This window comes from Rhinolophus hipposideros, assembly GCF_964194185.1.
Source record: "Rhinolophus hipposideros genome assembly, chromosome: 4".
Lineage (NCBI taxonomy): Eukaryota > Metazoa > Chordata > Mammalia > Chiroptera > Rhinolophidae > Rhinolophus > Rhinolophus hipposideros.
In genome coordinates, this window is record NC_138050.1 from 79,061,895 (window position 1) to 79,075,459 (window position 13,565).

The 13,565-nt window shown below is 35.4% G+C and overlaps 1 protein-coding gene across 22 annotated transcripts in view; it reads right to left on the reverse strand.

The window, feature by feature from the left end:
• Positions 1 to 201: 201 nt before the first annotated feature.
• The window catches only part of SCEL (sciellin), a 103,663-nt gene continuing 90,299 nt past the window's right edge, over positions 202 to 13,565 (reverse strand). For 16 of the 22 annotated variants that reach the window (XM_081045949.1, XM_081045944.1, XM_081045945.1 and 13 more), the window contains 6 exons: positions 11,908 to 12,000; positions 11,134 to 11,205; positions 9,239 to 9,313; positions 5,877 to 5,985; positions 3,756 to 3,858; positions 202 to 2,367 (listed from right to left, as the gene is read on the reverse strand). In XM_081045949.1, the coding sequence (XP_080902075.1) occupies positions 2,351 to 2,367; positions 3,756 to 3,858; positions 5,877 to 5,985; positions 9,239 to 9,313; positions 11,134 to 11,205; positions 11,908 to 12,000 (469 nt within the window). In that variant the 3' untranslated portion in view covers positions 202 to 2,350. The remainder of the gene's footprint in view (positions 2,368 to 3,755; positions 3,859 to 5,876; positions 5,986 to 9,238; positions 9,314 to 11,133; positions 11,206 to 11,907; positions 12,001 to 13,565) is intronic. The other 6 variants (XM_081045942.1, XM_081045941.1, XM_081045954.1 and 3 more) reach the window with 1 other exon arrangement.

Below are 13,565 nucleotides of genomic sequence, written 5' to 3' on the forward strand. Positions count from 1 at the left end.
AAACAAGTTAGAGAGTGAATGACAGTTGAGAACTGGACCATTTCCTCACTCAGATCTAATTATAAATGTGATTGCAGTCAAACGACTACTTTTTGAATACATTTTTTTTTCTTGGCCTTATTAAAAAAAAGAATACTATTTTAACAAATTCTATTTCTGAGTTTATTATAGTTCATCCATTTTGCTTCTTTTTTTTTTTTTAAGAGGATATTGTTTTGTTAGAGCAATTAATTTTCTTCTAGAGGCATCTCTTAATTAGGAGTAGAATTCAGGATTTGGTATTCTGAAATTTAGGCAATTGTGTTCAGGAAAAGTATGCCAATCATAACACAATTAATTGGCTGCAAGAAGAGATTTTCTAAGTTGTTTTAGGAATCTGTCATTCCTATGATACGAATAAACCCAGACATAATGATGTGGTCTTGGTGAATCAGAAGCCCTTTTCTCTCCCTTCCATATTCATTTCATTTTTACAACAGCTTTTGCTTTAATTTAATACATTATTGTAGAAGAAAAGGTCCATTAAACAGCTTCAAAAAAGTGACAAAAACGTCCTTTTTAGGTTTTGTTTAAATGAAGCATTATAAAGTGGAAGACTTTAAAAATGATATTCAAATGATTTTTAATTACTACGAAGGCATTGAGATGTTAATACACTTTATATAAAAGGGAGGGATACTATTCCATCTGCCCTTTTCTGCCACGAATTCCAACTCTAAGAAAATGATTTCTTTTGATCCACTCTGATAGCACGTAATAAAAGAACAATAAAACATATGGCTCAATTACCACTTCTCATCTAGCGTGAATTAATGAATATCAAATTATTATTAATTGTTTTTGCTGGCTCCCTTTCCATAGGACAATTATACGTTGCTGTATTTTGGTAAGCATTTCGTGTTTAACACTTTGTGAACCAGTCTCTAAGAGGAACAAATGCTTTAAATCATTATACAGAAGAATAGTTCTTTAAATTTATCAACATTTGGAAAATACATGATTACTTTCTTTAATCTTCCTTGTTTATGTCAGTTTTTCACAACCACCTTAAACTTCCCCCAAATCCCACCTTCTCCCTCAATGTTCCATATGCCTTCCATTGAGAAGCAGTTGTTATGTCCACATGCAATAGTTTGTAAGTTCAATTTCTCAATCTTAATAATAATATTAGTTCCTCACATATGATTATTGAATTTTCAATTCCTTAAGGAAAAGCTCTTTCAAAATAAAAGCTGTAAGTTGAGCAGCTAAATAATTAAGTTAACCAGTGCGACATAGAATATAATAAACTATGATCCCTACAATTGACAAAATCAATGTCAATGAATGGTATTTACAGAAACTCCACAAAAAGATTATCACTGATAGTTTGATTTATTTTTATAAGCCATCTGTAAATATAAAGTGCTATGTAATATGAATCGATGTAACATGCTAGAGAACATGTCTTTGTAGTTCATAGCCATTATTTTCTCATAGGTTACTTATATATCCAGATTTTGAAATGCATGCAAAAAATTTAACACATAATATGTAAAATATATGCCATATGATTTTACCCATTACCCATAAATCAATGTCCTTCTGTTTTTAAAACACATTCTATAAAAATTAAATCTGCAATAAAATGAAGGATGACATTAAGGTTAAATTGTTTAGCTGTCCTCTTTAGTTCAATATGATTAACAAACACATTCAGATGTATTTCTAAAGAGCAAACAAAAACTTGCTTTAGAATTAGATAATTTGGGAGCAGAAGGGGAACTTAAGAACAATTTTGTGCAATGCCCCTCGTGTTACAGGTAAAGGTACAGGGATACAGAAAGTTCAAGTGATTTTCTGAGATCCATACAACTTTATATGTTAATAAATTTCCACCAAACTTTATAGGAAAATTTCTATCCACATTTCTTTTGCACATAAAGGAAATACGTCTTGCTCTCTTAAGAGTTTGTCAGGACGTCAATAATGTCTGTAAATCCAAATTCTTAGGGAAACACAGCTGAGAATGGAAACCATGGAAACCATGATGGCGCCTAAATAAGGAGCATGGAGCACAGGTGGGCCTGGTGGGTCGGCAGTGCTCACTGCCATCAGGAGCAGCGTTCATTTGACCTTGGTAACTGAAACCACTTGAATTTGTGATGGCTGAATCCCGCCAGATAACAGATGGTTCCCTTTATGTATATGACCTTATTGAAGGCAATTAGATTATTTATGCAACAGCAGAAATGTTCATTGTATACAGAAGTCAATCTTCAGTGTAAAAGCTTTTCTAGATTACACATTCTTAAAATAAAAATTTTAATTCCTTAATGAATGCTTTCATCTTGAGTTCCATGGGCCAGTATTATTGAATCCACTTTGCTGAAAATTGTAAAGAAAATAACAGTTAGATATGTGCATTCAGTATGAAAATAAGCTTATAATTAAAAATTTTAAAATAATCATTCATCAAGGGGGTCATGGTAGATTCAGCATTTTACTTTTTCCTTCTACTGCACTCATCACATTATTAATACAAAGAAAGAATGCCTGGTACTAATATTTATGAGATGCCTGAGAGTCATGTCTTGACAACTTAAATGTACTGTAAAAATGCAATGCTTGTGTAGTGCACATAGATGGGGGAAGACACGATGACTTCTGAGTCTTTTGGTGGCCACATCTCTAAGCCATATCATGGACTTGGGGGAGAATGAAAGTTTTAGAGCTGCCATACATGACAAGGCTCTTGATATAATACTGGATCGTGATAAGGCTGCTAAATTAGGAAGAAAATGGGATATGAGAACTTGCTGGGGAAAGCAGAAAATAGAAGGCAAAGTATAAATATAATTAGATTTGTTCTTCTAATTGATTTTGCAGCCTGATGGAACGTGGGTTTCTGAATATTTGTTAGAGCATTTTCCAGATGTAGTCTCCCAGTACTTCATTTATATTACACGTTTCTCACTAAATTCCATATTTTAGATTCCATGTAAGAATCACAAATGTTCCTCTTTCATTTACCACACCAAGACCTTAGGAAACCTCCCCATCATGTAGGGCTTTGGCCAGCTTCCCAATATCATCTCAATTATTCTATTTACTTACCATTGAATTAAAAATGAAATGTTAATACTGGCTTTTCAAAACTAATCAAGGTTTATGGTATTTTATTTTACTAACTTACTGGGCACTGTACACATCTTTTAAATCAACTTTAAAGCTTTCATGCTAAGTTGATAGAAAATGTGAGTTAAAAATGCAGGTCATTAATATTTTTTTCTCACAACATTTATGCTAATAAACAGCCCAAATTATATAGTATTGTTGGTCTTAAACTGATAAAAATACTTGGATGCTATATTTAACATAGAATTACATACATTTAAATTTTCCATTTAAAAATAACATTTAAAGGCATTTAGCATAATAATCAAATTAGGTAAAACAGTATATCTCGGTGCAAACGTAAAGGGTCATTCACAGATATGGACTTCAACTCCAACAATCATTTGAGCAGAGTTCTATTTTTACTTGGAAAAAAATAGAAAATTTTCTAAAGTAAAGAATCTCTTGCTTAGTTGTAGCTGACATCAGAAGACAATAATAAATGCTGACTGATTTTATACCATAAAACAAAAAAATTACCATACTACCTGCAGCTGAATTCTTAACTAAATATAATTAATAAAATATTTTTTTATTTTATTGAAATCCTTCATTTAATAAAGCAAAAGCGATCGTTTCATACAGAGCTTAAGACTTACCCACAACGTTAGAGTAGCAAGGTTCACAGTGTATTGTCTGTCTATAAATCCAAATGCTGTCCCCCGCTTGTAGGTTTTCCAAAGGCTGTTTGCATATTTCACACTAAACAAAAAAACAATATATAAAGTTCACGTGACATATACCATCTAGATTCTTAGTGGAACAGGATAAAGGCCTTTCAATTCATTCAGCACGATTTTCCATAGCAACACTCAGATGAAGCCTCATGAGACTCCACAGGGAAAGTGGGTGGATTTGTCTATCATCCACATGCCAAACTTTTCAAATATATTCTCACAGAATCTCTCTACTATGCAGGTGTGCATTTCAGGCCATATCTACCACTGAAGTTTCTACTTAACTCACTATAGAGTAGGTAGAGATGTTCAGAAATGGGTTATACCAATGACAAGATCACCATGTGCTGTTTCAAAGAAAAACACAAAGCTGTTTGCTTACTAAAGGAGACCTCTGCTGCCCAGATATACAAACTGGACATTAACTAAACATTACGCAAAACGAACTCTGATCTTACATAGGGTTTAGGGGAAAGCTTGTTGAGTTGTGCTGCTTTGGAGGCAGAAAAGGGTTGATATCTGCTTTAGATCTGTGTTCAATGGAGCAACTCCACTGCCAATAGGCTGACTTTCAAGCATGAGGCTGTCACTGATTGGTTGGCTTTCAGAACTGTTCATTGAAGCAAATTGTTATTGATCAATTCCACATGTTTAAACCAGTCCATGTGGTTCTCTATTATGATGGCTATCAAGTAATCCATCTTTTTCTAGGCTTGTGGGGACATTTTTATTCTTAGTAGTGTTTAATAATTAAATTGAAAATGGAAAGAAATCATCCAAAATACAATAAATGGAAATTATTTATCAAAAGCAATAACTAGGAGAATTTTCTTGTTTTATAAAGTTTTCTGCATAGTAATTTTAAATAAAGAGCTATAGACTAACTGGTTTTTCATTGAGTATATTTTAATAACTAAAAGAAAATTTCATTTTCTCATAATTAAATAATTATGAAAAATTGAGAATATATTTTACATAGAATTCTACATATTATTGCCTAAAGTTGGATTTTTTTGCTCAAAATGAGGCATCATATTTCTGATTGCTATGTGTCACTGTCTGAAGCTAATTGGAGAAGAAGCAATCATTTGTCAAAGTTTTACATCTACTTGACTGAATTAGGTAATTTGCACCGACCACAGAATGTCAGCACAGAAAGACCCATCGATTCAGGCAAATCATTCTCAAGCTGACTGACCATTAGATCTATCTAAATAGCTTTTAAAAATACCAATGGCCAGGACTCATCTCTGAGATTCTTGATTTAATTAGAGCTGGTCCTAAGCATTCTGCTTTTCTCCCAATCTCCCCCAGTTGATTATAATGTACAGCCATGGTTGAGAATCATTAGTCTAGTCAGCTACCTCATTTTACAGATGAGGAAACTGAGGCCAAGCTAACTTAGGTGACTGTCCAAAAGGCACACAGTCATAGTGACAGAGTCAGAACTGGAACTCAGGTCTTCAGATTCCTAGTTCAGAACTCATCCAGTTACACCAAAAACTATAATGTTGACCCAACCAGTATTATTGTGAGAAGTAAAAGCAATGAAATATGAAAACAGAAACTGTGAAGCATTCTAATATATAGGCATTATTATTATACTAAGCCACAATTAATTACAATTGATTGTGCCCTTAAAAGCAGACTGGGTTTCAACTATTGTCAAGCCCGTCAGTCCTAACTTCATGATTGAGGAGCTGCTAGCTTTCTTCTCAACAATTTATTTTCCTTCATTATATAGTTTAGGTAATGCATGATTTATTCGCAAAAACTTTTATAAAGAGAACAAGTGTTTATCTTTTTACAGATTTAAATCTCTAGGGTAGGGGTATAAAAGTATCAATAATCAACTCTAAGCCTAAAGCCAAGATAGTAATTATAAACCTGCAGAACTCTGAGAACTATTTAAGTAGTGCCTCACTAATGTGGGTGAGAGTGTTTCTGAAAGCTTTAACTTCATCTCATGTATTTCATTAAATATTTTTATTCTAGTTATTATAAAATGTTATATTTAGTTAAATACAAGAAACATATCCTTACCTTGAAACAAGTGGAATGGCAGCAAATTTGTAACTCATTTAAAATCATTTTAGTTTTTGTGCCCAAAGGTTTTCGGCAGTAAGTACACATATCCCTTTCAATGACAGACCTATAGAGATGTAAGCAATTAAAAATAAATTTGTCATAATGCAAAAGACACATGTATTCCCCATAAAGTCATATAGAAATGATATGTTAACTTGGTTGATACTTTAGGAAACTGTAAAAATCAAGGAAAGTTCAAGACTTACTTATTCTAGTGATAGAATTGATTCTTCTAGTTACCTCAAAATGATATCAAAGAATTATCATGTAGGAAAGTCTCCAATTATTAATTTATTAGCAATCAAAAGTGCATCTGGCCAGAGCAAAGATAATCACGGTTTCCTAATTGAACTAGGTCATTAGTTCACCTTGAGGGTTTTGAATTATTGATTTACACATATTATAGAAAAATTATACTGTAGGTTAATATACAATTTTAATTCCCAAAACATTTAATAGGACAAAAATAAAAATCCATTCGAGAACGTGTTGGTAAATTCATAAATGATGGGCCTGCGTACCCTAAACTCTAGGATCTAGAGTCTCTGAAACGCTCCCCTATGACTCCACTCCTGGTGTCATTGTAAGACTGGAAGATTGAGTTCCTTTTTATGACAATATTTACATTCTTTAACATGATATACCCTACACACACACACACACACACACACACACACACACACACACATTTGATGGAAAAAGCAAGTTTTGTTATTTACCTTGGAAACATAATGTTCTATAAGAAATGAATCATAGATATATTAATATGATCTGCAAGTCCAAAAGACATGGGGTCACACCAGAACCTTAAGAAAAGCCAATAACTATGAGATTCTTTTCCTTTTGGAAGGTCTTAGGACTGTCTTAGATAGCCCATTTAGGAGTTTAGTAGTTTTAGTATTGGCATAAAGGCCTGGAATTTCCAGAGCAGGTACATAATGGGGTAGTAAAATAAAAACAGACAATACACATACAGCTAATAGGCTTTATATGTGCAGTCCATTTTCCATGGACTTTTATGAACTCGTTATTAACTCAATAACTCTTCCCATCTCTGAGAAGCAGATGCTATGGTTTTTTATCATCACTTTATAGAAGATGAAACTGAGGCACAGAAGGGAGACTGTCATGCAGCCAGGGAGTAGCACAGGCAGGATTTGAACAAAGGCAGCATGGGTCCAAGTCCCTGTGCTCCCTTTGGGCCTGTCCGTGAGGACTATTGGGCTCTATGGAAATGAACTAGATGTGCCCAGAAGCCCCAATCCTCTCACCAAGCCCCGGACTAGAAGCAGAGAGGAGGGAAAAAGAAGGCAGGAGGAGGCGTGGGACAGGAAAGGGATTAAAGCAAATCACCTTGTCTGGTTTTATACACTCAGTCATTCTAGTCACTTCCTCCTAGCCCTTATACATATAAGTAAATATCTTCCTCTTTCATCTAACTCTATAGCTACTTGCTCATATATTCCTGGCAAATATTTTCCTGTGGATTATTCATATACATACACACACGTGTACACACACACTTAAATGTCCCATATAAGCAATTCAAGAGTAGAAAACAGGCACTCTCTATCATTCTTCTGTGCCAAAGGCACTTAGCTAGGAGCTGGGAATATAAAGAAGAGTGACATGGTCTCCTCCAATGAGAAGCTGCCTGTCCACCAAGGTAGTCAGGTGTGTGATTGGATGATGGCAGCATATTATAGATATGTGGAAAGAGTTAGGAGAGCACAGCAAGGGAGAAACTAATCCCTGGGATAAAGGCAGGAAAGGTTTGTCAGAAAAAGTGTCATGTGAGTTACAGCTTGAAGATGAAGGAGCTCTCAAGGTGAGCTCGGTGAAGTGGGGAGGGGCATGCTGGGGGAATTCCAAGCAGAGTGAACAGGATGTACCAATGGGCAACACAATGAGGGGGTCTGGACTGACTGAGCATCAGTAAATATTCCACAGGAGCAGGTTCTGAAGACCCATAAATAATGCTCAAAGGAATTTGTCTTTATTCTGTAAAGTGGGGATTACTTTAAAGGGGATTCACATGTTTAGATAAGAACTGTGAGGACGTGGCTCATTTCACAAACTAATCAACAGAAGAAGTTGTTTGACTGATCTTAACAGAACTGACTTTTGCTCTGGTGACTAAGACACATTTCAAGGACCACTTGAGGAACAGGGCCAAAATTCTTCAAATTAGGAACAATATTTTTATGAAGAATGGTTTCCTTCCTTAAGTTAACAACAAAAATCTGAGCCCAGGAAAGCTCTGATGTTAATGCTGTCCTTATTAAAATCATAATGTTAGTTAAAGATGTTTTTAAAGCATTATGAAGAACCTAGCTCTGTTTATATTTTGTTTTCTAGACCTTATTTGTATCTAATGCTTGTATAGATGACTCCATTCCTCAAAGAACAATGACTTAAAGGCAAGACAGAAGGACATTGGTAATGGGCTATATTTTATAAAGGTGACAAAAATATATAATTTTGAGGCCTGGTCCATCCATGTTTCCCTTTAGCAAATAGGAGATAGGTTCATTTCTTTTTTCTTTTTTTCAGAGCACGTTTATTGAGTACCTCCTGTTTAGTGCCAAGCACTGCATTGCAAGCTAAGATTGTGCATAAAAATGTCTTTACTCTCAATGAGGCTTATTTCTGGCCCCTGCTATAGAGAAACACCATCACTAGAATATATCAGACATGTGCATTACAGCTGGTTTCCTGTGGTTGCGTTGAAATGCTAATTATTTATGTTCATTTCTTCCACTGGAAATCTACCGCCCACACTCTCATGAGAGTCATCTATGTGCCCCACTGAACATTAAGTGGTAAAAGATGATCACCAACAGCAAAAGCCTGGGGTCAGTTTACCAGCACAAAATTGATACTCATTGTAACCCCCTCCTGGGAATCGAGTGTGGGCCCAGAGTGGGTCATAGCCCCAGATCCACTCAGCTGTTTGTAAAGTGAGCTGGCTTTGGAAACCCTCCGGGAGGGAGGGCTGAGGGCACAATCTAGTGATGCGATGAAACCTAGATTCTTATAATGTGGCAGTACTGGGACTCCTGGGAATCAGCAACAGCAGAGGGGCTGGCCTGGGAGGCAGCTGTAAGGCACAGAAAGCTCTATGGAACAAAGGGCATCAGCAAGAGCCAGGAAGCCAAGGAACAGCTTCCTGGATACAGAGGTTGTTGTACTTCACACACACATATAACCACCATCAGGAGCGCCATTTTCAAGTATAACAGACAACAAGAATACATATATAACATATATGTAAGTGTGTGGATAGACTTGTATGTATGAAAGACAGACATACTCACCTATCTGAAGTCGAATAAACAGTTTGTATGTATTTCCGAGAGCTATCCTCCTGATAAGCATCTTTTGGTGATTTACTAGAAACAACACATATGGACACGTGAGACCTGGGCTAGTTCCCTGGTATTGATGTGCATACCCGTATGCAGGTGAGAACACACATATACCTCCTCATGTAACTTTATTATTATTCTTACAAGCCAGGACAATGTACCGACACCTTTTTTATTTATTTATTTTTTAATCTGGAGAAATACTGATACACAAGCCACCCCCGAGTTGACATAAGCTGCCATATTGACTGAAGTAAACAGAGAATGTGGCAAGGGGTGCAGAAACAAGGGTGCACAGGAAAAGTCATCATTTTTTGTGAAATTTATGCTTGCACTTCCCTCATTTACTTACCACATGAAAGCACTATGTAGTCTAACAAAGGAAATGCGTACAGCATGAGCCTCTGCAAGCACACTCAGACATACACCATTCGCACAGAGGACTTTTATGCGAAGCTATAGAAAGTTTCATTTTTACTTGAAAACATTCAAGAAAGGTTAGCTTAGCATAAAAGCAAAAAACAAAGTAAAATAAAATAAAATTAAAAAGTGCAATTTTACAAAGTTCTCTTTGTCCCATTTCTTAGATTGCTCCTGTCTGTAAATGTCACTCTTTCTTGGAGACAAATGAAATCTGTAAGGCATTAACCAACTGGCTGCTCATAATTGCTCCCAAGTACATATGCTACCTATGAGTATATTAGGACTGGAAGCAATATGTTCCTGTTATTTTACACAGTGAGTGATAACTCCACAGCCCTCATTTGGGATTTTTTTGAGAAATATCTTTCCTTCCAAACTGTCCGTAGGCAGACTCTGTCAGAAATAGACTCTACTTTATGGGACACAGAACCCACAATGCTACATAAGACTTTGCACATACGTAGGCATGATACATATATCATTACTCCCATTTTACTGATGAGGAAACTGAGGCTTGAATAGGTTACATAGCTTTGCCAAGGCCACATGGTCAGTCAGTAAATGACAAAGATTCAATCCCAAATCTGATTCTAAGGTCTCTATACTATATTGCACTGTCAGTGTAGATTTTAGGGAGAATTGGATTAAGCAGAAAGATCAAATTTGAGGGTTCTATTTTACAGGGTAGATTATGTGTGGGTTTGAGAAACCTTTTTCTTTTCTGAAAGGCTGCTCACTTCCTCACAATAAATTTACTGAATTTTCTGGAGCCGTCTCCCCTCAGAAACTTTTCCCATGCTCTGCTCTTTGGCCTCCATGAAATGGACTCTGTTTAAGACATGTGTCACCTGTACCTGTATTTGCATGCCCCACCATATGTTACCCTACAATTAGGATAATTCTTGTTTCCCTACTCCTTGAAAATCAAATGGATTATGAATCCCTGACCTTGGTTAACATTTCTCTCAACATTCATCACACAACCAGGAGATTTTGCGGGGCATAAGCCAAAAGTTCCACCCTTTATTTCACATTAGAGGTAAATAATAGTCGATAGAACCATTTAATTAAAGTATGACTCCAAACTAGCATATAAATACTTGTGAGATTTTATAAAGCTTATTATAAACATAGAGTCATATTCTCACATGTGAACATATGTGAACATTTTCAAATGGCTATCCTGTTGTGTATACATGTGCCACATTAAAATATTATTTAGTCTATCCACTTTACATGATTATTTGACAACTACTTAATATTGGAAACATAAAGAATCCTATACCTAGAATTCAATATATGCTTCAATGGTCTTCTATGTGAAAAGAAAGCAAGCCTACTCTAAAATTGCTTTTTAAACATAGATTATTTTAAAATTGTAAAATAAGGAGAGCAGAATATTTTAAACACGCTTGCAGTACCTGTTCTCCACATACGTCCTGGTGTACACAACAGTATCCTTTGGTCCTGCAGGCCTGCTTTCAGCATCGGAGCTGCAATACGAACCATTTTACTTTATGTGTAAAGTTTCCTTACAAGAATCATAAAAATCACAAGACAACCACCCAATCCCAAAAAGAATGTTGATATAGTCCTCCTAAACTATAACCTTTGAAATGTAAATGTTAAAGCGGTACTAATCCTTTCCTGCAAAATGTCTTTATGTCTCCCATTCTGTTCTTACCTTTCACAAGCTTGGCCTACTTCCAGAATACTATTTACAAACATTCGTCACTCAGTAAATCTGTGTTAGAGGATGAAGATTACTTTGAATATTTGTGTAATGCATTGCTGTGTCTGTTTGCCTGAGGTCCCATTCATGTTTTCAAACTACACTCTTCCTACAAGCCTCACATAAAAATGGACCTTAATGAACTAATGTGATTAACATCTGATTTAATGACACTTAAACCTATCTAAAGAATTCCAACACCAACACCACAATTATGCTTTTTTAAAAAATAATTGTAGACGTTTTAAGGGAAATATCACATTTTATAGTTTTTTATCCAGATGTCATCACCTACTAATGTCTAAGTTGCTAACTCAATACTTGTGTGTAAACCTGTCTAGCCACTGATAAAATTTGAAATTTCTGCATTTCAAAAGAAAGGTCGGGTTGTATGTGAGATGTTTTTTAAAAATAGAAAGAGAGTAGTCCTGTGATTTGTTCTATAATTGACCCAGGGTACTACCTGAAATTCTTCCTGGCTGCATAAGAATGTGCAGTGGTTCTAGTGGGCTGGTTGTTTAAAGCATCCGTAGATCCATTGACTTGGCCATCTAGCCTGAGAAAGCAAACACAAATATTTGGCCCTTAAAATCTAGGCGACTTGGAAATTTTTTGTTTTATCAAAATTATGTTCAGCTAACATGAACCTCTTTATGCTTGCCTAGTTTCAGCACAGATATACAAAAAGAAGACATGTACTATTTTACTCCTTCACAGAAACCACTGTAATACCTTTAAGAATAATCTTTAGGTATGTGACACATTCTCAAAAGCTAGGATAGAATACATTTTATGAAAGGCAGGAACCATCTGAAATTGGTTCCAGTAACTTATTCACAGCAGCAGTGCTATTTTAGAAAACTTTTCATGTACAGTATATCTGAAAGTTTATCAATTTAATGAAAATTATCCAGGGGTTGCTTGGAGAAATTCCAGTTTCCATTCTATTTTTAATGGAAAGCAATGCTTTGAAGGTTGCAGAAGAATTTTGACCCAGATTTCTGCTAATCTAAAAATGTCGCTATGCTTAACAAAATATAGACATATTTGCTTTTAGCCTATGAAACAGAAAAATCTAATGCAGGAATAACAAAAGCTTTAGCTCCTTTTCCTCCTCCATGTTAGTAAACTCTAAAATAAGAGAGATATGGAAATCAAGAGGAGTATTTCAATCTTAATCATTTCTTATCATTCGCAAACAGACTGTCCCTTCCATTACCAGATAGCTGTTAAAACAAGGAAAATATTTGTTCACATATTATCATCTCTGGCATACGGAAAAATCATCTTCTGGTTTTAAGATAGATGCTTCTCAAAACAGCTAAGTTAAAATGATACTAGGTGATGAGAAAGTGGAACTGACATCATTAGAAGATTTTCTAAGGTGATTATTAAAATATATTATTCCAGGAATAATAAACCTAGCTAGTAACTTTTTGAAAATATTCTAATCAAAAAATTTACAATACAAAACCCAATTTTAACAAATAGACAGCTTCAAAGAACAAAGGTTGCCAGTGAGTTTGAAATGTGTTTGTATTGTCCTTGACAATGTAAAATCAAATATCATTAGTTTGTAAAATCTGCAAATAGAAGGAAATAAGTTGCAAGTGGTACTATTGTGGACTGAATTGCGTACCCCCAAATTGATATGTTGAAGCCCTAACCCCCAAAGTGACTTGGAGACTGGGCCTATAAGGAAGTAATAAATGTTAAGTGAGGTCATAGGGTAGAGCCTTAATCCCATAGGACTAGTGTCCTTATAAAAAGAGGAAGACACCAGAGCTCTCTAGCTATGTGTGTGCACACACAGAGGAAAGGCCATGTGAGGACACAGCGAGAAGGGGGCTGTCTCCAAGCCCAGGAGAAAGGCCTCACCAGAAACCAACCCTAACAGTACCTTGATATTGGCAGCCTCCAAGACTTTGAGAAAATAAATTTCTGTTGTTTAAGCCACCCAGTCTGTGTTTTTTTTTGTTATGACAGCCCAAACGGACTGATAAAAGTAGCATTTCCTGGTTGGGTTTATAATGAGATTAATGATAATACCTTCATTTAATTTCCATAATTGTGAATAAAACCCAAATGTTAAAACAAAAAAATTTGAAGGTGGAACAACAA